The following is a 27,804-nucleotide window of genomic DNA, read 5'->3' as shown; positions in this document are numbered from 1 at the left end:
ACTAGCACACACACACAGTGTGTCAGTGATTAGCAGACTAGCACACACACACAGTGTGTCAGTGATTAGCAGACTAGAACACACAGTATCAGTGATTAGCAGACTAGCACACACACAGTGTGTCAGTGATTAGCAGACTAGCACACACACAGTGTCAGTTATTAGCCGACTAGCACACACACAGTGTCAGTGATTAGCCGACTAGCACACACACACACAGTGTCAGTGATTAGCCGACTAGCACACACACACACAGTGTCAGTGATTAGCCGACTAGCACACACACACACACACACACACACAGTGTCAGTGATTAGCAGACTAGCACACACACAGTGTCAGTGATTAGCAGACTAGCACACACACAGTACTGTCAGCAGACTAGCACACACGCGCACCCCGCCCCCCCATATTATAGGGGGGGTCACATGACACGTATATCACATGACCATTTGTTACAGATTGTGCAGCCATTTTATAAGTAAACACCGCTGCTGTGTCGAAACCTCCAAGTACACAGCACCTAGTGTCACGTGATCTCGTCATGAGTTGAGTCTCCGTTTCCATGGTAGTAGGATGTGACGCGCTGTAGCCGTTTGAACGCACCAATGAGGAGCGCGCGGATCGTGAACCGAGTTGAGCAGCTGTGACCGAGCGCCAGTGTCCGCCGGTTTTTTTACGCGGTGACCCCGGGAAAGGTGAGCGTGCTCTGTGCTTCTTATATTACATATGACAGAAGTAACGGTATAAGCAGCGGCTTTACAGTATTACTGTCAGGTGTGTGTATAATGTAATAGTGGGGCGTGTCCTTGTCCGCCAATAGAGCTGCAGAGCTTGTGCAGACGAGCCAATGAGCAGCGAGTCCTGAAAAGCTGCACTTTACGTATGTGCTACAGACCTTATAAATAAACTTCACACCTGATCATGTGACTAGCAGCTCCTGAGCAGTATTTTAACTATGTACTAAAGACATGATACATAAATTTCACACCTGATCATGTGACTAGCAGCTCCCGAGCAGTACTTTACTTATATAATGCAGACCATATAAATAAACTACACACCTGATCATGGGACTAGCATCTCCTGAGCAGTACTTTACCTATGTACTACAGACCTTTATAAATAAACTTCACACCTGGTCATGTGACTAGTAGCTCCCGAGCAGTACTTTACCTATGTACTAAAGACCTGATAAATAAACTACACTCCTGATCATGTGATTGAGTGTATGTACAGTACAGCAGTTATTGGCTGACATGGCTTGGGTGTATGTACAGTACAGCAGTTATTGGCTGGCATGGATTGGGTGTATGTACAGTACAGCAGTTATTGGCTGACATGGCTTGGGTGTATGTACAGTACAGCAGTTATTGGCTGGCATGGATTGGGTGTATGTACAGTACAGCAGTTATTGGCTGACATGGCTTGAGTGTATGTACAGTACAGCAGTTATTGGCTGACATTGCTTATGTGTGTAAGTACAGTACAGCAGTTATTGGCTGACATGGCTTGAGTGTATGTACAGTACAGCAGTTATTGGCTGACATTGCTTATGTGTGTAAGTACAGTACAGCAGTTATTGGCTGACATGGCTTGAGTGTATGTACAGTACAGCAGTTATTGGCTGACATTGCTTATGTGTGTAAGTACAGTACAGCAGTTATTGGCTGACATAGCTTGTGTGTGTGTGTACAGTACAGCAGTTATTGGCTGACATGGCTTGAGTGTATGTACAGTACAGCAGTTATTGGCTGACATTGCTTATGTGTGTGTGTACAGTACAGCAGTTATTGGCTGACATAGCTTGTGTGTGTGTGTACAGTACAGCAGTTATTGGCTGACATGGCTTGAGTGTATGTACAGTACAGCAGTTATTGGCTGACATTGCTTATGTGTGTAAGTACAGTACAGCAGTTATTGGCTGACATTGCTTATGTGTGTATGTACAGTACAGCAGTTATTGGCTGACATAGCTTGTGTGTGTGTACAGTACAGCAGTTATTGGCTGACATAGCTTGTGTGTGTGTACAGTACAGCAGTTATTGGCTGACATGGATTGGGTGTATGTACAGTACAGCAGTTATTGGCTGGCATGGATTGGGTGTATGTACAGTACAGCAGTTATTGGCTGGCATGGATTGGGTGTATGTACAGTACAGCAGTTATTGGCTGGCATGGCTTGGGTGTATGTACAGTACAGCAGTCATTGGCTGGCATGGATTGGGTGTATGTACAGTACAGCAGTTATTGGCTGACATGGCTTGGGTGTATGTACAGTACAGCAGTTATTGGCTGGCATGGATTGGGTGTATGTACAGTACAGCAGTTATTGGCTGACATGGCTTGGGTGTATGTACAGTACAGCAGTTATTGGCTGACATGGATTGGGTGTATGTACAGTACAGCAGTTATTGGCTGGCATGGATTGGGTGTATGTACAGTACAGCAGTTATTGGCTGACATGGATTGGGTGTATGTACAGTACAGCAGTTATTGGCTGACATGGATTGGGTGTATGTACAGTACAGCAGTTATTGGCTGACATGGATTGGGTGTATGTACAGTACAGCAGTTATTGGCTGACATGGATTGGGTGTATGTACAGTACAGCAGTTATTGGCTGACATGGATTGGGTGTATGTACAGTACAGCAGTTATTGGCTGACATTGCTTATGTGTGTGTGTACAGTACAGCAGTTATTGGCTGACATTGCTTATGTGTGTATGTACAGTACAGCAGTTATTGGCTGACATTGCTTATGTGTGTATGTACAGTACAGCAGTTATTGGCTGACATTGCTTGTGTGTGTGTACAGTTCAGCAGTTATTGGCTGACATAGCTTGTGTGTGTGTACAGTACAGCAGTTATTGGCTGACATTGCTTGTGTGTATGTACAGTACAGCAGTTATTGGCTGACATTGCTTGTGTGTATGTACAGTACAGCAGTTATTGGCTGACATGGATTGGGTGTATGTACAGTACAGCAGTTATTGGCTGACATGGCTTGAGTGTATGTACAGTACAGCAGTTATTGGCTGACATGGATTGAGTGTATGTACAGTACAGCAGTTATTGGCTGACATGGATTGGGTGTATGTACAGTACAGCAGTTATTGGCTGACATGGATTGGGTGTATGTACAGTACAGCAGTTATTGGCTGGCATGGCTTGGGTGTATGTACAGTACAGCAGTTATTGGCTGACATGGATTGGGTGTATGTACAGTACAGCAGTTATTGGCTGACATGGATTGGGTGTATGTACAGTACAGCAGTTATTGGCTGACATGGATTGGGTGTATGTACAGTACAGCAGTTATTGGCTGACATGGATTGGGTGTATGTACAGTACAGCAGTTATTGGCTGGCATGGATTGGGTGTATGTACAGTACAGCAGTTATTGGCTGGCATGGCTTGGGTGTATGTACAGTACAGCAGTTATTGGCTGACATGGCTTGGGTGTATGTACAGTACAGCAGTTATTGGCTGACATGGCTTGGGTGTATGTACAGTACAGCAGTTATTGGCTGGCATGGATTGGGTGTATGTACAGTACAGCAGTTATTGGCTGACATGGATTGGGTGTATGTACAGTACAGCAGTTATTGGCTGACATGGATTGGGTGTGTGTACAGTACAGCAGTTATTGGCTGGCATGGATTGGGTGTGTGTACAGTACAGCAGTTATTGGCTGGCATGGATTGGGTGTGTGTACAGTACAGCAGTTATTGGCTGACATGGCTTGGTATTTAGACAGTTGCACAAAGCATCAGTAACCATAGTAACTGTTTGCTAGGCGTATAGAGTCACTTGGGAGTTATTGAGTCTCACAGCACTGACTGGCACTCTGCTGCATTTCACAGACTGATTTACTGTTTCTGTATAAAAGGTAGGGGACTTGTTGTATGTTTAAACCTGTACAGAAGTTTTATTTGCAAACATATGTTATAGTAGATTTTGATTTAATTATTCAGCCATATAACCCTTTAGATGCCAGAGAGCTGCTAAACACACACATTGTTGTTTTATTTTACATTTTACACTTGACTAATTTATCTGTGTATTTTATAACCTTTGAAACAACCAGATGTATTACTGTAGACGTTTTTGAGCTGTTCTGCTGTTAGATGAGGAACTTGAGATGCTGCTTCTTGTGTTCAGTCTTCTGGGGTATGTGTGTGTGTGTGTGTTTTACTCTGGGTACTATGGGTACAGGGTCTCACTCTAGGTACTATGGGTACAGGGTCTCACTATGGGTACAGTGTCTCACTCTGGGTATTATGGGTACAGTGTCTCACTCTGGGTATTATGGGTACAGGGTCTCACTCTGGGTACTATGGGTACAGGGTCTCACTCTGGGTACTATGGGTACAGGGTCTCACTCTGGGTGCTATGGGTACATGGTCTCACTCTGGGTGCTATGGGTACAGGGTCTCACTCTGGGTACTATGGGTACAGGGTCTCACTCTGGGTATTATGGGTACAGGGTCTCACTCTGGGTATTATGGGTACAGGGTCTCACTCTGGGTATTATGGGTACAGGGTCTCACTCTGGGTATTATGGGTACAGGGTCTCACTCTGGGTATAATGGGTACAGTGTCTCACTCTGGGTATAATGGGTAAAGTGTCTCACTCTGGGTATAATGGGTACAGTGTCTCACTCTGGGTATAATGGGTACAGGGTCTCACTCTGGGTATTATGGGTACAGGGTCTCACTCTGGGTATAATGGGTACAGGGTCTCACTCTGGGTATTATGGGTACAGGGTCTCACTCTGGGTATTATGGGTACAGGGTCTCACTCTGGGTATTATGGGTACAGGGTCTCACTCTGGGTATTATGGGTACAGGGACTCACTCTGGGTATTATGGGTACAGTGTCTCACTCTGGGTATTATGGGTACAGTGTCTCACTCTGGGTATAATGGGTACAGTGTCTCACTCTGGGTATAATGGGTACAGTGTCTCACTCTGGGTATAATGGGTACAGGGTCTCACTCTGGGTATTATGGGTACAGGGTCTCACTCTGGGTATTATGGGTACAGGGTCTCACTCTGGGTATTATGGGTACAGGGTCTCACTCTGGGTATTATGGGTACAGTGTCTCACTGGGTATTATGGGTACAGTGTCTCACTCTGGGTACTAAGGGTACAGTGTCTCACTCTGGGTATAATGGGTACAGTGTCTCACTCTGGGTATAATGGGTACAGGGTCTCACTCTGGGTATAATGGGTACAGGGTCTCACTCTGGGTATAATGGGTACAGGGTCTCACTCTGGGTATTATGGGTACAGGGTCTCACTCTGGGTATTATGGGTACAGGGTCTCACTCTGGGTATTATGGGTACAGGGTCTCATTCTGGGTATTATGGGTACAGGGTCTCATTCTGGGTATTATGGGTACAGGGTCTCACTCTGGGTATTATGGGTACATGGTCTCACTCTGGGTATTATGGGTACAGGGTCTCACTCTGGGTATTATGGGTACAGGGTCTCACTCTGGGTATTATGGGTACAGGGTCTCACTCTGGGTATTATGGGTACAGGGACTCACTCTGGGTATTATGGGTACAGTGTCTCACTCTGGGTATAATGGGTACAGTGTCTCACTCTGGGTATAATGGGTACAGGGTCTCACTCTGGGTATAATGGGTACAGGGTCTCACTCTGGGTATTATGGGTACAGGGTCTCACTCTGGGTATTATGGGTACAGGGTCTCACTCTGGGTATTATGGGTACAGGGTCTCACTCTGGGTATTATGGGTACAGGGACTCACTCTGGGTATTATGGGTACAGGGACTCACTCTGGGTATTATGGGTACAGTGTCTCACTCTGGGTACTAAGGGTACAGTGTCTCACTCTGGGTATAATGGGTACAGTGTCTCACTCTGGGTATAATGGGTACAGGGTCTCACTCTGGGTATAATGGGTACAGGGTCTCACTCTGGGTATTATGGGTACAGGGTCTCACTCTGGGTATTATGGGTACAGGGTCTCACTCTGGGTATTATGGGTACAGGGTCTCACTCTGGGTATTATGGGTACAGGGTCTCATTCTGGGTATTATGGGTACAGGGTCTCACTCTGGGTATTATGGGTACATGGTCTCACTCTGGGTATTATGGGTACAGGGTCTCACTCTGGGTATTATGGGTACAGGGTCTCACTCTGGGTATTATGGGTACAGGGACTCACTCTGGGTATTATGGGTACAGTGTCTCACTCTGGGTATTATGGGTACAGTGTCTCACTCTGGGTACTAAGGGTACAGTGTCTCACTCTGGGTATAATGGGTACAGTGTCTCACTCTGGGTATAATGGGTACAGGGTCTCACTCTGGGTATAATGGGTACAGGGTCTCACTCTGGGTATAATGGGTACAGGGTCTCACTCTGGGTATTATGGGTACAGGGTCTCACTCTGGGTATTATGGGTACATGGTCTCACTCTGGGTATAATGGGTACAGGGTCTCACTCTGGGTATTATGGGTACAGGGTCTCACTCTGGGTATTATGGGTACAGTGTCTCACTCTGGGTACTATGGGTACAGGGTCTCACTCTGGGTACTATGGGTACAGGGTCTCACTCTGTGTATTATGGGTACAGGGTCTCACTCTGGGTACTATGGGTACAGGGTCTCACTCTGGGTACTATGGGTACAGGGTCTCACTCTGGGTACTATGGGTACAGGGTCTCACTCTGGGTATTATGGGTACAGGGTCTCACTCTGGGTATTATGGGTACAGGGTCTCACTCTGGGTATTATGGGTACAGGGTCTCACTCTGGGTATTATGGGTACAGGGTCTCACTCTGGGTATTATGGGTACAGGGTCTCACTCTGGGTATTATGGGTACAGTGTCTCACTCTGGGTATTATGGGTACAAAGCTGGTGTGTTTGTTATTGATTAGGATAACTTGTATTAGTGTAAAGTGCTTATAACGTTTTAAACTTGAATTGATTGGCAGGTAGCGTTTGTATCTGGTCATATTGCTAATCACATCCAGTATAGCAGTATGTTCATGCATGCACAAAGCCAGTGTTAGATACAGAATATGTGTGGGTTACTTGTTAATAATCTCTTGCCTGGTTTACCAAGTCCTATTTTTGTTGAATTTAAATAGTGAAAAGTTGCCTGATAAATCTGTCTTTAAAGGGATATGAAACCCATTTTTTTTCATGATTCAGATAGAGCAGCAATTTTAAGAAACTTTCAAATTTACTCCTATTTTCAATTTTTCTTCATTCTCTTGTTATCTTTATTTGAAAAGGATGAATGTAAGCTTAGGAGCCGGCCCATTTTTTGTTCAGCACCTTGGGTAGCGTTTGCTGATTGGTGGCTACGTTTGTCGCAGGACTGACACAGGCCCTATTTCACTGAAACAACGTAGTAAGTTCTGCTGATAAACATTGAAAAACGTGATCTGATGCCATTAACATGCTGTGCAGAAATAGAGAGCGAGACACACCCCACATAGACATGTGCAGAGACGGAGGGATAGATACACCACACATACACGTGTGCAGAGACGGAGGGATAGACACACCACACATACACGTGTGCAGAGACGGAGGGATAGGCACACCACACATACACGTGTGCAGAGACGGAGGGATAGGCACACCACACATACACGTGTGCAGAGACGGAGGGATAGGCACACCACACATACACGTGTGCAGAGACGGAGGGATAGGCACACCACACATACACGTGTGCAGAGATGGAGAGAGAGACACACCACACATACACGTGTGCAGAGACGGAGGGATAGACACACCACACATACACGTGTGCAGAGACAGAGGGATAGGTACACCACACATACACGTGTGCAGAGACGGAGGGATAGATACACCACACATACACGTGTGCAGAGACGGAGGGATAGATACACCACACATAGACGTGTGCAGAGACGGAGGGATAGACACATCACACATACACGTGTGCAGAGACGGAGGGATAGGCACACCACACATACACGTGTGCAGAGACGGAGGGATAGGCACACCACACATACACGTGTGCAGAGATGGAGAGAGAGACACACCACACATACACGTGTGCAGAGACGGAGGGATAGACACACCACACATACACGTGTGCAGAGACGGAGGGATAGGCACACCACACATACACGTGTGCAGAGAACACATACACGTGTGCAGAGACGGAGGGATAGATACACCACACATACACGTGTGCAGAGACGGAGGGATAGATACACCACACATACACGTGTGCAGAGACGGAGGGATAGATACACCACACATACACGTGTGCAGAGACGGAGGGATAGATACACCACACATACACGTGTGCAGAGACGGAGGGATAGATACACCACACATACACGTGTGCAGAGACGGAGGGATAGATACACCACACATACACGTGTGCAGAGACGGAGGGATAGATACACCACACATACACGTGTGCAGAGACGGAGGGATAGATACACCACACATACACGTGTGCAGAGACGGAGGGATAGATACACCACACATACACGTGTGCAGAGACGGAGGGATAGATACACCACACATACACGTGTGCAGAGACGGAGGGATAGATACACCACACATACACGTGTGCAGAGACGGAGGGATAGATACACCACACATACACGTGTGCAGAGATGGAGGGATAGATACACCACACATACACGTGTGCAGAGACGGAGGGATAGATACACCACACATACACGTGTGCAGAGACGGAGGGATAGATACACCACACATACACGTGTGCAGAGACGGAGGGATAGACACACCACACATACACGTGTGCAGAGACGGAGGGATAGACACACCACACATACACGTGTGCAGAGACGGAGGGATAGATACACCACACATACACGTGTGCAGAGACGGAGGGATAGATACACCACACATACACGTGTGCAGAGACGGAGGGATAGATACACCACACATAGACGTGTGCAGAGACGGAGGGATAGATACACCACACATACACGTGTGCAGAGACGGAGAGAGAGACACACCACACATACATGTGTGCAGAGACGGAGGGATAGATACACCACACATAGACGTGTGCAGAGACGGAGGGATAGATACACCACACATAGACGTGTGCAGAGACGGAGGGATAGATACACCACACATACACGTGTGCAGAGACGGAGAGAGAGACACACCACACATACATGTGTGCAGAGACGGAGGGATAGATACACCACACATAGACGTGTGCAGAGACGGAGGGATAGACACACCACACATACACGTGTGCAGAGATGGAGAGAGACACACCACACATACACGTGTGCAGAGATGGAGAGAGAGACACACCACACATACACGTGTGCAGAGATGGAGGGATAGACACACCACACATACACGTGTGCAGAGATGGAGAGAGAGACACACCACACATACACGTGTGCAGAGATGGAGAGAGAGACACACCACACATACACGTGTGCAGAGATGGAGAGAGACACACCACACATACACGTGTGCAGAGATGGAGAGAGACACACCACACATACACGTGTGCAGAGATGGAGAGAGAGACACACCACACATACACGTGTGCAGAGACGGAGGGATAGACACACCACACATACACGTGTGCAGAGACGGGGAGAGAGACACACCACACATACACGTGTGCAGAGATGGAGAGAGAGACACACCACACATACACGTGTGCAGAGATGGAGAGAGACACACCACACATACACGTGTGCAGAGACGGAGGGATAGACACACCACACATACACGTGTGCAGAGAGAGAGAGACACACCATACATACACGTGTGCAGAGAGAGAGAGACACACCATACATACACGTGTGCAGAGAGAGAGAGACACACCACACATACACGTGTGCAGAGAGAGAGAGAGACACACCACACATACACGTGTGCAGAGAGAGAGAGAGACACACCACACATACACGTGTGCAGAGAGAGAGAGAGACACACCACACATACACGTGTGCAGAGAGAGAGAGACACACCACACATACACGTGTGCAGAGAGAGAGAGACACACCACACATACACGTGTGCAGAGAGAGAGAGACACACCACACATACACGTGTGCAGAGAGAGAGAGACACACCACACATACACGTGTGCAGAGAGAGAGAGACACACCACACATACACGTGTGCAGAGAGAGAGAGACACACCACACATACACGTGTGCAGAGAGAGAGAGACACACCACACATACACGTGTGCAGAGAGAGAGAGACACACCACACATACACGTGTGCAGAGAGAGACACACCACACATACACGTGTGCAGAGAGAGAGAGACACACCACACATACACGTGTGCAGAGAGAGAGAGACACACCACACATACACGTGTGCAGAGAGAGAGAGACACACCACACATACACGTGTGCAGAGAGAGAGAGACACACCACACATACACGTGTGCAGAGAGAGAGAGAGACACACCACACATACACGTGTGCAGAGATGGAGAGAGAGACACACCACACATACACGTGTGCAGAGATGGAGAGAGAGACACACCACACATACACGTGTGCAGAGATGGAGAGAGAGACACACCACACATACACGTGTGCAGAGATGGAGAGAGAGACACACCACACATACACGTGTGCAGAGAGAGAGAGAGACACACCACACATACACGTGTGCAGAGATGGAGAGAGAGACACACCACACATACACGTGTGCAGAGAGAGAGAGACACACCACACATACACGTGTGCAGAGATAGAGAGACACACCACACATACACGTGTGCAGAGATAGAGAGGCACACCACACATACACGTGTGCAGAGATAGAGAGGCACACCACACATACACGTGTGCAGAGATAGAGAGACACACCACACATACACGCGTGCAGAGATAGAGAGACACACCACACATACACGTGTGCAGAGATGGAGAGAGACACACCACACATACACGTGTGCAGAGATGGAGAGAGACACACCACACATACACGTGTGCAGAGATGGAGAGAGACACACCACACATACACGTGTGCAGAGAGAGAGACACACCACACATACACGTGTGCAGAGAGAGAGACACACCACACATACACGTGTGCAGAGAGAGAGACACACCACACATACACGTGTGCAGAGAGAGAGACACACCACACATACACGTGTGCAGAGAGGTCTCTCCTGCACAGTGAGATAAACGGCTCTCAGGGTAAAATCACAGTAGTGCTAAAACTTATCGGGTAATCTCACTAGAGGAGAGAGCTTTAGAGTATACCGAGACTGAGAAAAGCAGAGAAATTACAGACTGACAAACCAAAGTGTTGGAATGAAAAAAATAAACTGTAATAAATTTTATTGACAGAACTAAATAATATGCTTTCTCGACTAATTAGTCTGTTGTTTTGTGTGTCCAACAGCAGAAGCGAACCATGAAAAACCGCTCTCCTACACCACCGCTACATGTTCATGTAGATGAAAGTACACCGGTTCATGTGCACATCAAGAAGAGCCCAAAAATATCCTCCAAAATGCTGGTAGGTCATCTGTGATTGGCTTCTCTTGCCCATCTGATTGGCACCTAGTCTTTTTTTTTCTCTGTTATTTGGATTACTAGCCGCCATTCTACCAGATGCCCCATTTATTTATAATTCTGCTGCACTGGGCTTTTTTCTTCCTAATTGGAAAGAGTCCGCAGCTGCATTCATTACTTTTGGGAAAAAAGAACATGGCCACCAGGAGGAGGCAAAAACAACCCAGTCAAAGGCTTAAATACTCCTTCCACTTCCCCTATCTCCCAGTCATTCTTTGCCTTTCGTCCCAGGAGGTTGGCAGAGAAGTGTCAGAAGTTTAACGTTTTAACAAAAACAGTAATTTTATTTTTTTTTTCTTAAAAAAGTGTGTCTCTTATGGAGGGTATTACTCTTCGCAAAGGGACAGGAGTTTTAAGTAGTCCTGTTAGTCTCTCAGTGAGGGCCTGGGCAAATGTTAGAGTTAGAGCAGTGGGAGTTCTCTCTGCAACACCATCCCGACTCGTATTAACAGCTCCTCTAGCACTTGGCGTTGACAACCCTTCGCTTCGCTACCTGCTGTCTTCTCTCAAGTCCATGGCGGAGGCGACGCTACTATCCGTCACACTTGAAGGGCCATGTTTCTGTTCCACGGCGTAGATTCTGGTAAGATCATTTCATTTTATCAATATGAATGTTATGTTGTTATGTGACAGATAGGTATGGGTCTAAGTGAGGCTCCTCTGTACGGATCTGTGAATCATGGTATAATTCCTTCCTTAGGGGGTTTTGTGAACAGGGAGGGGTTTTTTAATCATGTTTCTTATGTGATCACTCTGCTTGTGTAGTGGGTATTGGCTCTGGGTCTGAGACATCTCACAATTCAGGAGAATTGCTTGATGGATTTGGTGGGGACTAATTGCAGCCTTTTTCTGGCGCGCTTTTTTGGGACTGTACGGTTAACCTTATGGCCGGGCGTTGTTACTCTGGGTTTTACGCTTCCGCATTCCTGACCGTGTAGCGACGAAGACAGTCTGTTTCGTTTGGATCTGGTCATAGGAGGTGGTGCGTGCCCCAGCCATTGGGGGTGTCAGGTGCCGTTCATTTTTTATAGAGTCCTATTTTTCTCTTTGGTTTTAGCCATGGGGGATTCTGAAGCTGAGACTGTTGTAGTTTCTGATTCCGATTCTTCCTCTTGTGAGGAATGTGCTTCAGCCCCACTGTCGCAGGTCTATCAGTCCTGTCTCTTTTGCCTCCTTAGAGCACCTGGTTCCTCGGGCTCGGGGAACCAGGGGCCTACAGAGCCATCAGCTTCGGGGGACTCTGTCCCTCAATCAGCGGATTCCCAACAGCACCCTTCCACTACATTTGCGGGTTTCCCCTGGAGATGGCAGGTCAGTTCCGCTTCAATGTCTTAATGGAGCAGGTTCGCCTGCAGGACCCAGAGGTTTCTGCGCGGTTGAGTTTCTGCCCAACTATCCGGGGTGTTCAGGCTTCGGGTGGGTCTATGCAGCTTCCCCTGGGGGTGAATATTCCTCCATGTTGCACCTTTCGTTATCAAATCGTGCGGCTGTGCGTCTTACTCCGTCATCTTTTCGACTTATTGGGGGATCCTCTCCTTAATCAGTCGGGGAATGTGCAGTCCTCAAATGGTGCTTCGAGCTAGACTAGGGGTGTGGATCATCTTCTGTCGGTCGCTCATGATTTTTCCCAGATTTTGTATTTTGGCAGATGCCTTCGGGCTGCCTTATTTTCTTTCATCCGGTTAGGATATTTTTTATTTCATTATTCCTTCGGGAATTTCTGGGATGCACTTGACTGTTATTGCTTCCATGGAAGTTGTTTACAGACTTGTTAGGTCCGGAGTTTTGTGTGCACCTTGTTAAGTTCAAATAGACAAAAGATTGTTCCAGCCACCAGTAATTTAAAAGACCTTTGTTGTCTCATATTCTTGGGTCTAAGCAAAAAAATACAACGTTTCAGGCCTGCTATAGGCCCTTAGTCATGTTAAGTTGTCAGTGACGCATGTTGCGCCTGGCGGGACCTTGAGTGTTTGTTTTATTGTTATATTGTTTGTTTTCACAAACTACGCTATACATCTACATCGTGGACTTTCAGGTCCGAATACCTAGAGAGATTGGGCGTGCCAATTTATTCCCGGGGCTTGTGTCAGTGGTTTTTCCGCCACGTCGCTTCTGCCTCTCCTGATAGGGGGCAGGGCCTTCTCCGCTAGGGCGATTTTGGGCCTTGGTCTTGTATCTTGCTGCCTTTTGAGGGGTTTAGGCTCCTCAGGTCTCTGGACCACGTTTTGTTCCGCTTTTAACGGATCCCTTTGTGGATTAGCGGTGGGGCGCTTGATGGTTTGCGAGAGATAACGTGTTTCTGCATTCTCTGTGATACGGCAGCTGTGCTGTTGGGTGGCTAGCCTGTGGCTTGCTACGCGGGGGGCTGGTTCGCCTCTACGCTGTTGCTGGAGGTCTCCTCTGACAGGAACTCGGTTCTGGTTCTGTTGTTTTCCAGAATTCTATTCCACCCTCTTTGGGTCGGGGGCTGACGTGGGACCCTAATTTCTAAATGTTGTGGAGTTTGACTCTGTGTTGAGGGTTCTATCACCTTGAGATCGGTTCTGTGTTTTTCGCGGTCCTTTTTCTCTGGGTTTTCTAGAATTCCCATTTTTTTCGGGTTTCTTCCTCGGGTGAGGAGTGTCTGACTTTGAATCAGCATTCCTGTGGAGTGCCTTGGTAAGGGTCGCTCTGTCCTCATAGCTTACACAACAGCATCAGTTGTGGGGCCCAGAGATTGCTCCTCGGATAGTCTCTGCTCCCTTTGGGGGCTGGTTCGTTTTGGGTCGTTTTGACTCTTGTGTCGTGTTTTGTGTCTGGTGGGCAAGGTTCCCTTGTCCTCAGTCTTCCCTTGGGGGACTTTTGTCTCTCTGTGGGTGTTTTCCTAGTTAGTCCATGGTTCAGGGATGGGGATACCCTTGGGAATTGGCTTCTGGGTCCGGTGTTCCTCTTCTGGTGGGACTCTGCCCGTGTTTCTGGTCACATTCTTTCGATGTGGCTGGTGTTTTTTTTCCCTCTCGTTCAAGGGGGAGTGGGACTCTGTCCCTGGACTTTTCCTGTTGTTGACAGGTTGGTCTTTACGTGTGTGGGCGGTCCTCGCTGCGGCAGTTCTGAAGTGGTGGAGGACGTCCCTGTTTATCTCAGGATCCTAAGCTGTTGTTTTGGTCATCTTTCGACTTGTCAGATGCCTCTGTTTTCTTTTGGATGCAATGGGTCCCTGTTGAGGTGCTCTCTGAGCTCTCGGGGGGGGTTTGGATCCTCTGAATTTTCCCTCCTCCATGGAGGGGTATTTTGCCTAATAACTTAGTTTTGCTGGTTCCTTTTATCCCGGGCTGCTGGGTTTTCGTCTGGAGGCGCCTCTATCTCTTTTACAGTTTGCGGCTAACTCCTTGGTTCCCTCCAGCTGGGGAGCTGGACAAGGTTTTTTTTTTCCTTTTGTTCTGTGACTTGCACTATGGCGTACTGCTTAGCCGCCATTTTTTCTGTTTCTTGAGATACTTTTCGTTCTCCGCCTTAGTCCCGTTTTGGAAGACAGAGTTCTGGTTAGTTATCCCTCTACCTTACTTCTTCTTTTGGGGAGCTGTTGGTCGGGGCCCCTTTATGGGGGCATATGTCTGGGATCTGCCTTTTGGCGATAGTGTGCTTCGAGTCCTGTTGGCTCGGTTGCGTTGCGTGTGTTTTTTAGCCAGGCTTGGGACTGTCGTTTGTGTCCTTGGGGCCATTTTTCTTTATGGGATGTGGTTCAGTTCTGGTGCCCTCTGATTGGGCTGCCTCTTACCCTCCCGTTCTGGCATTCAGTGTCCTCTTTGGCTTGGGTATAATTTTCTTATAAGTAATGAATGCGGCTGTGGACTCTTTCCCATTAGGAAGGAAAACATAAATTATGCTTACCTGATAATTTCATTTTCTTCCGTGGGAAAGAGTCCACAGCCCCCCGCCCATTTTTTTGAGGTGTAGAGTCTTCTGGCACCCTTTCACCTTGATATTTCTTCCACTGTTCCTTGTTCCTCGGCAGAATGACTGGGGGATAGGGGAAGTGGGAGGAGTATTTAAGCCTTTGGCTGGTGTGTCTTTGCCTCCTCCTGGTGGCCAGGTTCTTATTTCCCACAACTAATGAATGCGGCTGTGGACTCTTTCCCATGGAAGAAAATGAAATTATCAGGTAAGCATAATTTATGTTTTATTATCTTGTGTTTTGTCCTCTTCTTTGTTTTTAGCATAAAGGAACCAAGAGCAAAATGAAAGGGGACACTGGAAACCTGCGCCGCAGTGCCAAAGTAAAGACCAGGGTTCCATGGATTCCTCCTGGGAAGGCATCATTGCGTGACTCGGGATTCAAGTGGGAGGTAAAACAACTTGTCCATTCTGCTCTGCAGCTCACACTTTGCTTATAAAGTCTATTTAGTGTTTAACGACCACTAAGTTAGTTCTTGTAAGAAAGCACAGTACTGAGGTTATTCTTCACCTCATGGGTGCCGCCTTATTGAAATTTAGTTATTATTATTATTATTATTATTATTATTATTATCATTTATTTGTATAACGCCACAAAATTCCATAGCGCTGGGTACATAGATAGGGGTATACAATGACAAGGGTTTGTGATAAAATACTTACTAAACAAATCTAGTGCAGGAGGAAGAGGGCCCTGCTCCGGAGAGCTCACAGTCTACAGGTTATGGGTGCAGAGACATAAGATTTGGGGTAGCTTGTTACATGGATTGTAGTTGCAGCAGTGAGTCAGGCAGTTCAAGAGTTATTTTGGTTCGGATGAGGGATGGAGGAGAGATGGTAAGCCTCTCTGAATAGGTGGGTTTTCAAGGAGCGTCTAAAGCTATACAAAGTTGGAGACAGTCTTATGGAGCGGGGTAGAGAGTTCCAGTGGACAGGAGCAGCACGTGAGAAGTCTTGGAGATGGGAGTAGGATGTAGAGAGTAGAGAGACGTAGGTCAGAGGTTGATAGTAGAGGACGGGATGGGGAATATTTGAAGATGTGAGAGGAAATGTATTTGGGCGTTAGACTGTTGAATGCTTTGTAAGTTAGGGTTAATACTTTAAATTGTATTCTGGAGTGTATGGGGAGCCAGTGTAGAGACTGGCAGAGTGAAGCAGCTGATGTAGATTGGCGACTTCGCTGGATGAGTCTAGCTGAAGCATTCATAATAGATTGGAGGGAGGATAGGCAGTGTTTTCAAAGGCCGTTTAGAAGTAGATTGCAATAATTAATGAGTGACAGAATGAGGGAATTAATTAGTATTTTTGTAGTTTTTTGAGTAAGGAAGGGACGAATTCTGGAAATGTTGCGTAGGTATGAACTGCAGGATTTGGTAAGCACTTGTATATGTGGGTTGAATGTGAGTTCTGAGTCAAGTGTGACCTTAAGACAACGGACCTGGGTTGAGGTGTTGAGATTAGAGTCTCTGACCGTGAGAGAAATGTCAGGTGTTGGATGTCTTGAAGAGGGGGGAATAAGAAGCAGCACAGTTTTGGACAGATTGAGTTGCAGATAGTGTGAAGACATCCAAGAGGAAATTGCAGAGAGGCAGTTGAAAATCTGTTTGAGTAAAGAGGGAGAGATCTCAGGAGAGGAGAGATAGATTTGGGTATCATCAGCATATAAGATGTACTGGAAGCCAAAGGAGGCTATAAGTTTTCCAAGGGAGGATGTATAGAGAGAGAAAAGCAATGGACCCAAGACAGAGCTTTGCGGTACTCCAACTGAGAGAGGAAAAGGATTAGAAGATATGTTGTTAAAGAAAACTGAAAACGAGCAGTTTGAGAGATATGAGGCAAACCAGGAGAGGGCTGTGTCTCGGATGCCAAATTAATGTAGGATTTTAAGAAGGAGAGGATGGTCAACTGTGTCAAAAGCAGCGGACAGGTCAAGAAGAATTAGTAAGGAGTAGTGGCCCTTTGCTTTAGCTGATAAAAGGTAATTTGTTACTTTAGTAAGAGCGGTTTCTGTTGAGTGTTTAGGGCGGAAACCAGATTGTAGTGGACCAAGTAAGGAGTTGTGAGAAATTGAGTTAGCCGATTATAGACCAGTCGTTCCAATAATTTTGAAGCAAATGGAAGTAATGAGACCGGTCGATAGTTAGAAGTGGGGGAAGGAAATACCTTTCTGCACATGTGCAAACACATCGGCACTACATTTCAGTGCTGATGTGTTTGCACTTGTGCAGCAACTCTCAGATAGCTGAACTGTAACCTTGGTTTCAATATGGCGGCATCCATAATTAGAAGCAGGTGCATGACATGTATTTAGCATTCATTGTTTCTTTTTAAATGATTCAGTGACATCAGCATTGTTTAGGCTGACCATATTGCCGCTTTAAAAAGGGGAACATATGAAAAATACATATGTCAGGGCTGTTTTAAGAAATGATTTGTATAAGAACCCTGACATATGTATTTTTCATATGTGTTCCTTCTTAAAGCGGCAATATGGTCAGCCTAGCATTGTTACAAAAACGTTAAAAAATGGAGCGCTAAAATAGCTATTCCAAAAAATCCCTAGTTTTAGAGAAAGAGACAAATTATATTTGCCTAAGTGGTGAAGGTGGGTAAAGTATTTATCTTGGAATAAAAATGCAAAATACAATGAATGAAATTCGGCTAATAAAATTCAAATGATCAAACTCAATCTCAGAATTTATTAGTATAAACACATAGGTAAAAACATGAAATTAGTGGTTAGTTTTAAAAAAGCATATTTAGGTTGCGGATATGGCCATTCCAAAAAATAGTGCTACAAATATGAAATTGCTGTATTCAGATAAAAAATATAAAGTAAGAAACAATATGATACAGACTAAAATTATATATATATTATATATACAAAACAAAGAAAATGCGGCAAACAGTTGTGTAGAAAGTGACTAATGGCGATAGCCCGAGGGAATAGTTGAGCGTATAGTCTCTAGTGAGGAAATAGCAGGAACTAAATATTATCTTTGTATTTATGTATAAGTCTATCAGGAGTATGTCTCTAAATGCGTACACCTGTCCGTTACTCACTTTTGCCGTACTTTGTTTGCTGATTGATATCGGATAGATATTATTGCCTTTGTGATCCAAGCTGTTAGTACTTTAGCGTCTCTGGCAGTAGTTGGTCTTTTAGGTCCTCTGTAAGAACAAGTATGTTCTTATGGGTCTGTGACCGGTATTAGTGCTTAGTGGTTACCTTGGTAATATGTGTCGGCAGAAAGAATCCCCTACGTTGTGGAAGTCCTCAGTTGAGCCGATTTGGCAAATAATACCTGGCGGTCAGTGACCGCATCTTTGAAAAGCTGCTTCTTTGTGGGATAAAGCTTGGCAGGTGAAATCCACTCTGAACTGTTACTCTGCAGTCAGTCCTAGAGATCTTGTCTTTGGCGGTCCGTGATCTTGTCTCTGGAAAGCGGCATCTTTAAAGATGGGTATAAGCAGAGACAGAAACCCCTCCGTTCTTAGGGCCTGCAGGCAGACCAGGTCAAGTGATCCCTTATCTGATAAATGCTGGGAAGTGTTGGAGAATACCTCCTGTTTGGTAGCGTCCGGCAAAAAACTTGGCTAAGCAGCTGCTTAGTGGGGTAAACCTAGGATGGCAATATCCACTTTAAACCGTTGCTCCGCATCCGGTCTTATAGAAACTTGTCTTTGGTGGTCCGTGACCATGTCTTTGGTAGGCGGTATCTTTAGAGATGGGTGTTGACAGAGACAGAATCCCCTCCGTTCTTTGGGCCCGCAGGCGGACCAGGTGAGAAAGTCCCTTGTCGGATTGAAGCCTAGTCATATTAAGAAGCATCATGCTTAAAAAAGGCAGAGAGGCTTAAATGCGTTGTATTCTGGGAGCTCTAAGACGTGAAAGTCTACACTCAGCTACAGGCATTTAGCCAGAACTTTACTGAGCGCATCTAAACTGGAGGTTCATCTCAATAGTCATACTGGCTATGCTGTGTGTCTGATACCAATCCCTACACAATATATGGTAGATTATAAAAAAAAACTACAGGTACAAATCCCCAATTTCCAAAATCCAGAATTATTCCCAAATTTACATTTTGTCATATAATATTTTTTAAATAAAATAATTTCCCTTCAAGTAAGTCACAATTCTCTCCGCCTGTATCTTTGCTTTGGTTATGCAAACGCATAGTCTATATATTCAATAACTATTACCTATCTGATGGTACTATGTATACAAAAGTAATAAACTGATATAAAACTACCTTTAAGTTACATGTATAAGCTGTATAATGACATATAAATATTACCTACTGATTACAGTACTGTACTATCTTTATCATGGTACTATGTATACAGAGTAATAAACTGATATAAAACTACCTTTAGGTTTCATGTATAAGCTGTATAATGACATATAAATATTACCTACTGATTACAGTACTGTACTATCTTTATCATGGTACTATGTATACAAAAGTAATACAACTGATATAAAACTACCTTTAGGTTACATGTATAAGCTGTATAATGACATATAAATATTACCTTACTGATTATAGTACTGTACTATCTTTATCATGGTACTATGTATACAAAAGTAATAAACTGATATAAAACTACCTTTAGGTTACATGTATACGCTGTATAATGACATATAAATATTACCTTACTGATTACAGTACTGTACAATCTTTATCATGGTACTATGTATACAAAAGTAATAAACTGATATAAAACTACCTTTAGGTTACATGTATAAGCTGTAAAATGACATATAAATATTACCTGTCTGATTACAGTACTGCACTATCTTTATCATGGTACTATGTATACAAAAGTAATAAACTGATATAAAACTACCTTTAAGTTACATGTATAAGCTGTATAATGACATATAAATATTACCTACTGATTACAGTACTGTACTATCTTTATCATGGTACTATGTATACAAAAGTAATACAACTGATATAAAACTACCTTTAGGTTACATGTATAAGCTGTATAATGACATATAAATATTACCTTACTGATTATAGTACTGTACTATCTTTATCATGGTACTATGTATACAAAAGTAATAAACTGATATAAAACTACCTTTAGGTTACATGTATACGCTGTATAAATGACATATACATATTACCTTACTGATTACAGTACTGTACTATCTTTATCATGGTACTATGTATACAAAAGTAATAAACTGATATAAAACTACCTTTAGGTTACATGTATAAGCTGTAAAATGACATATAAATATTACCTGTCTGATTACAGTACTGCACTATCTTTATCATGGTACTATGTATACAAAAGTAATAAACTGATATAAAACTACCTTTAGGTTATATGTATAAGCTGTATAATGACATATAAATATTACCTTACTGATTACAGTAGTGTACTATCTTTATCATGGTACTATGTATATAAAAGTAATAAACTGATATAAAACTACATTTAGGTTACATTTATAAGCAGTATAATGACATATAAATATTACCTGTCTGATTACAGTACTGTACTATCTTTATATTGGTACTATGTATACAAAAGTAATAAACTGATATAAAACTACCTTTAGGTTACATGTATAAGCTTTATAAGGACATATACATAGTACCTTACTGATTACAGTACTGTACTATCTTTATCATGGTACTATGTATACAAAAGTAATAAACTGATATAAAACTACCTTTAGGTTACATGTATAAGCTGTATAATGACATATAAATATTACCTTACTGATTACAGTACTGTACTATCTTTATCATGGTACTATGTGTACACAAGTAATAAACTGATATAAAACTACCTTTAGGTTACATGTATAAGCTGTATAATGACCTATAAATATTACATTACTGATTACAGTACTGTACTATCTTTATAATGGTACTATGTATACAAAAGTAATAAACTGATATAAAACTACCTTTAGGTTACATGTATAAGCTGTATAATGACATATAAATATTACCTGTCTGATTACAGTACTGTACTATCTTTATCATGGTACTATGTATACAAAAGTAATAAACTGATATAAAACTACCTTTAGGTTACATGTATAAGCTGTATAATGACATAAATATTACCTGTCTGATTACAGTACTGTACTATCATTATCATGGTACTATGTATGCACAAGTAATAAACTAATATAAAACTACCTTTAGGTTACATGTATAAGCTGTATAATGACATATAAATATTACCTTACTGATTACAGTACTGTACTATCTTTATAATGGTACTATGTATACAAAAGTAATAAAACTGATATAAAACTACCTTTAGGTTACATGTATATGCTGTATAATGACATAAATATTACGTGTCTGATTACAGTACTGTACTATCTTTATCATGGTACTATGTATACAAAAGTAATAATAATGATATAAAACTACCTTTAGGTTACATGTATAATCTGTATAATGATATATAAATATTACCTACTGATTACAGTACTGTACTATCTTTATCATGGTACTATGTGTACACAAGTAATAAACTGATATAAAACTACCTTTAGGTTACATGTATAAGCTGTATAATGACATATAAATATTACCTTACTGATTACAGTACTGTACTATCTTTATCATGGTACTATATATACAAAAGTAATAAACTGATATAAAACTACCTTTAGGTTACATGTATAAGCTGTATAATTACATATAAATATTACCTTACTGATTACAGTACTGTACTATATTTATCATGGTACTATGTATACAAAAGTAATAAACTGATGTAAAACTACCATTAGGTTACATGTATAAGCTGTATAATGACATATAAATATTACCTTACTGATTACAGTACTGTACTATCTTTATCATGGTACTATGTATACAAAAGTAATAAACTGATATAAAACTACCTTTAGGTTACATGTATAAGTTGTATAATGACATATAAATATTACCTTAATGATTACAGTACTGTACTATCTTTATCATGATACTATGTATACAATAGTAATAAACTGATATAAAACTACCTTTAGGTTACAGGTATAAGCTGTATAATGACATATAACTATTACCTTACTGATTACAGTACTGTACTATCTTTATCATGGTACTATGTATACAAAAGTAATAAACTGATATAAAACTACCTTTAGGTTACATGTATAAGCTGTATAATGACCTATAAATATTACCTTACTGATTACAGTACTGTACTATCTTTATCATGGTACTATGTATACAAAAGTAATAAACTGATATAAAACTACCTTTAGGTTACATGTATAAGCTGTATAATGACATAAATATTACCTTACTGATTACAGTACTGTACTATCTTTATCATGGTACTATGTATACAAAAGTAATAAACTGATATAAAACTACCTTTAGGTTACATGTATAAGCTGTATAATGACATATAAATATTACTTACTGATTACAGTACTGTACTATCTTTATCATGGTACTATGTATACAAAAGTAATACACTGATATAAAACTACCTTTAGGTTACATGTATAAGCTGTATAATGCCATATAAATATTACTTACTGATTACAGTACTGTACTATCTTTATCATGGTACTATATATACAAAAGTAATAAACTGATATAAAACTACCTTTACGTTACATGTATAAGCTGTATAATGACATATAAATATTACCTGTCTGATTACAGTACTATACTATCTTTATCATGGTACTATGTAATGACATATAAATATTACCTGTCAGATTACAGTACTGTACTATCTTTATCATGGTACTATGTATACAAAAGTAATAAACTGATATAAAACTACCTTTAGGTTACATGTATAAGCTGTATAATGACATATAAATATTACCTTACTGATTACAGTACTGTACTATCTTTATCATGATACTATGTATACAAAAGTAATAAACTGATATAAAACTACCTTTAGGTTACAGGTATAAGCTGTATAATGACATATAACTATTACCTTACTGATTACAGTACTGTACTATCTTTATCATGGTACTATGTATACAAAAGTAATAAACTGATATAAAACTACCTTTAGGTTACATGTATAAGCTGTATAATGACCTATAAATATTACCTTACTGATTACAGTATTGTACTATCTTTATCATGGTACTATGTATACAAAAGTAATAAACTAATATAAAACTACCTTTAGGTTACATGTATAAGCTGTATAATGACCTATAAATATTACCTTACTGATTACAGTACAGTACTATCTTTATCATGGTACCATGTATACAAAAGTAATAAACTGATATAAAACTACCTTTAGGTTACATGTATAAGCTGTATAATGACATAAATATTACCTTACTGATTACAGTACTGTACTATCTTTATCATGGTACTATGTATACAAAAGTAATAAACTGATATAAAACTACCTTTAGGTTACATGTATAAGCTGTATAATGACATATAAATATTACTTACTGATTAAAGTACTGTACTATCTTTATCATGGTACTATGTATACAAAAGTAATAAACTGATATAAAACTACCTTTAGGTTACATGTATAAGCTGTATAATGCCATATAAATATTACTTACTGATTACAGTACTGTACTATCTTTATCATGGTACTATATATACAAAAGTAATAAACTGATATAAAACTACCTTTACGTTACATGTATAAGCTGTATAATGACATATAAATATTACCTACTGATTACAGTACTGTACTATCTTTATCATGGTACTATGTAATGACATATAAATATTACCTGTCAGATTACAGTACTGTACTATCTTTATCATGGTACTATGTATACAAAAGTAATAAACTGATATAAAACTACCTTTAGGTTACAGGTATAAGCTGTATAATGACATATAACTATTACCTTACTGATTACAGTACTGTACTATCTTTATCATGGTACTATGTATACAAAAGTAATAAACTGATATAAAACTACCTTTAGGTTACATGTATAAGCTGTATAATGACATTTAAATATTACTTACTGATTACAGTACTGTACTATCTTTATCATGGTACTATGTATACAAAAGTAATACACTGATATAAAACTACCTTTAGGTTACATGTATAAGCTGTATAATGTCATATAAATATTACTTACTGATTACAGTACTGTACTATCTTTATCATGGTACTATGTATACAAAAGTAATAAACTGATCTAAAACTACCTTTAGGTTACATGTATAAGCTGTATAATGACATATAAATATTACCTTACTGATTACAGTACTGTACTATCTTTATCATGGTACTATATATACAAAAGTAATAAACTGATATAAAACTACCTTTAGGTTACATGTATAAGCTGTATAATGACATATAAATATTACCTTACTGATTACAGTACTGTACTATCTTTATCATGGTACTATGTATACAAAAGTAATAAACTGATATAAAACTACCTTTAGGTTACATGTATAAGCTGTATAATGACATATAAATATTACCTTACTGATTACAGTACTGTACTATCTTTATCATGGTACTATGTATACAAAAGTAATAAACTGATATAAAACTACCTTTAGGTTACATGTATAAGCTGTATAATGACATATAAATATTACCTGTCTGATTACAGTACTGTAATATCTTTATCATGGTACTATGTATACAAAAGTAATAAACTGATATAAAACTACCTTTAGGTTACATGTATAAGCTGTATAATGACATATAAATATTACCTTACTGATTACAGTACTGTACTATCTTTATCATGGTACTATGTATACAAAAGTAATAAACTGATATAAAACTACCTTTAGGTTACATGTATAAGCTGTATAATGACATATAAATATTACCTTACTGATTACAGTACTGTACTATCTTTATCATGGTACTATGTATACAAAAGTAATAAACTGATATAAAACTACCTTTAGGTTACATGTATAAGCTGTATAATGACATATAAATATTACCTGTCTGATTACAGTACTGTACTATCTTTATCATGGTACTATGTATACAAAAGTAATAAACTGATATAAAACTACCTTTAGGTTACATGTATAAGCTGTATAATGACATATAAATATTACCTGTCTGATTACAGTACTGTACTATCTTTATCATGGTACTATATATACAAAAGTAATAAACTGATATAAAACTACCTTTAGGTTACATGTATAAGCTGTATAATGACATATAAATATTACCTTACTGATTACAGTACTGTACTATCTTTATCATGGTACTATGTATACAAAAGTAATAAACTGATATAAAACTACCTTTAGGTTACATGTATAAGCTGTATAATGACATATAAATATTACCTGTCTGATTACAGTACTGTACTATCTTTATCATGGTACTATGTATACAAAAGTAATAAACTGATATAAAACTACCTTTAGGTTACATGTATAAGCTGTATAATGACATATAAATATTACCTGTCTGATTACAGTACTGTACTATCTTTATCATGGTACTATGTATACAAAAGTAATAAACTGATATAAAACTACCTTTAGGTTACATGTATAAGCTGTATAATGACATATAAATATTACCTGTCTGATTACAGTACTGTACTATCTTTATCATGGTACTATATATACACAAGTAATAAACTGATATAAAACTACCTTTAGGTTACATGTATAAGCTGTATAATGACATATAAATATTACCTTACTGATTACAGTACTGTACTATCTTTATCATGGTACTATGTATACAAAAGTAATAAACTGATATAAAACTACCTTTAGGTTACATGTATAAGCTGTATAATGACATATAAATATTACCTTACTGATTACAGTACTGTACTATCTTTATCATGGTACTATGTATACAAAAGTAATAAACTGATATAAAACTACCTTTAGGTTACATGTATAAGCTGTATAATGACATATAAATATTACCTGTCTGATTACAGTACTGTACTATCTTTATCATGGTACTATGTATACAAACGTAATAAACTGATATAAAACTACCTTTAGGTTACATGTATAAGCTGTATAATGACATATAAATATTACCTTACTGATTACAGTACTGTACTATCTTTATCATGGTACTATGTATACAAAAGTAATAAACTGATATAAAACTACCTTTAGGTTACATGTATAAGCTGTATAATGACATATAAATATTACCTGTCTGATTACAGTACTGTACTATCTTTATCATGGTACTATGTATATAAAAGTAATAAACTGATATAAAACTACCTTTAGGTTACATGTATAAGCTGTATAATGACATATAAATATTACCTGTCTGATTACAGTACTGTACTATCTTTATCATGGTACTATGTATACAAAAGTAATAAACTGATATAAAACTACCTTTAGGTTACATGTATAAGCTGTATAATGACATATAAATATTACCTGTCTGATTACAGTACTGTACTATCTTTATCATGGTACTATGTATACAAAAGTAATAAACTGATATAAAACTACCTTTAGGTTACATGTATAAGCTGTATAATGACATATAAATATTACCTACTGATTACAGTACTGTACTATCTTTATCATGGTACTATGTATACAAAAGTAATAAACTGATATAAAACTACCTTTAGGTTACATGTATAAGCTGTATAATGACATATAAATATTACCTTACTGATTACAGTACTGTACTATCTTTATCATGGTACTATGTATACAAAAGTAATAAACTGATATAAAACTACCTTTAGGTTACATGTATAAGCTGTATAATGACATATAAATATTACCTTACTGATTACAGTACTGTACTATCTTTATCATGGTACTATGTATACAAAAGTAATAAACTGATATAAAACTACCTTTAGGTTACATGTATAAGCTGTATAATGACATATAAATATTACCTTACTGATTACAGTACTGTACTATCTTTATCATGGTACTATGTATACAAAAGTAATAAACTGATATAAAACTACCTTTAGGTTACATGTATAAGCTGTATAATGACATAAATATTACCTTACTGATTACAGTACTGTACTATCTTTATCATGGTACTACGTATACAAAAGTAATAAACTGATATAAAACTACCTTTAGGTTACATGTATAAGCTGTATAATGACATATAAATATTACCTTACTGATTACAGTACTGTACTATCTTTATCATGGTACTATGTATACAAAGGTAATAAACTGATATAAAACTAACTTTAGGTTACATGTATAAGCTGTACAATGACAAATATTACCTTACTGATTACAGTACTGTACTATCTTTATCATGGTACTATGTATACAAAAGTAATAAACTGATATAAAACTACCTTTAGGTT

General features: G+C 40.3%; 1 protein-coding gene across 2 annotated transcripts in view; it reads left to right on the top strand.

The window, feature by feature from the left end:
- Window positions 1-475: 475 nt before the first annotated feature.
- The window catches only part of ODF2 (outer dense fiber of sperm tails 2), a 126,068-nt gene continuing 98,739 nt past the window's right edge, over window positions 476-27,804 (top strand). Inside the window, exons 1-4 of one of the 2 annotated variants that reach the window (XM_053695885.1) lie at window positions 476-698; window positions 7,282-7,400; window positions 11,410-11,526; window positions 15,779-15,907. In XM_053695885.1, coding sequence (XP_053551860.1) covers window positions 11,422-11,526; window positions 15,779-15,907 — 234 coding nt within the window. In that variant the 5' untranslated portion in view covers window positions 476-698; window positions 7,282-7,400; window positions 11,410-11,421. The remainder of the gene's footprint in view (window positions 699-7,281; window positions 7,401-11,409; window positions 11,527-15,778; window positions 15,908-27,804) is intronic. The other variant, XM_053695886.1, reaches the window with a different exon arrangement.

The sequence above is a fragment of the Bombina bombina genome, chromosome 12 (assembly GCF_027579735.1).
Source record: "Bombina bombina isolate aBomBom1 chromosome 12, aBomBom1.pri, whole genome shotgun sequence".
In the NCBI taxonomy this organism is placed as follows: Eukaryota; Metazoa; Chordata; class Amphibia; order Anura; family Bombinatoridae; genus Bombina; species Bombina bombina.
This window is presented reverse-complemented; position numbering and strand designations above follow the sequence as displayed.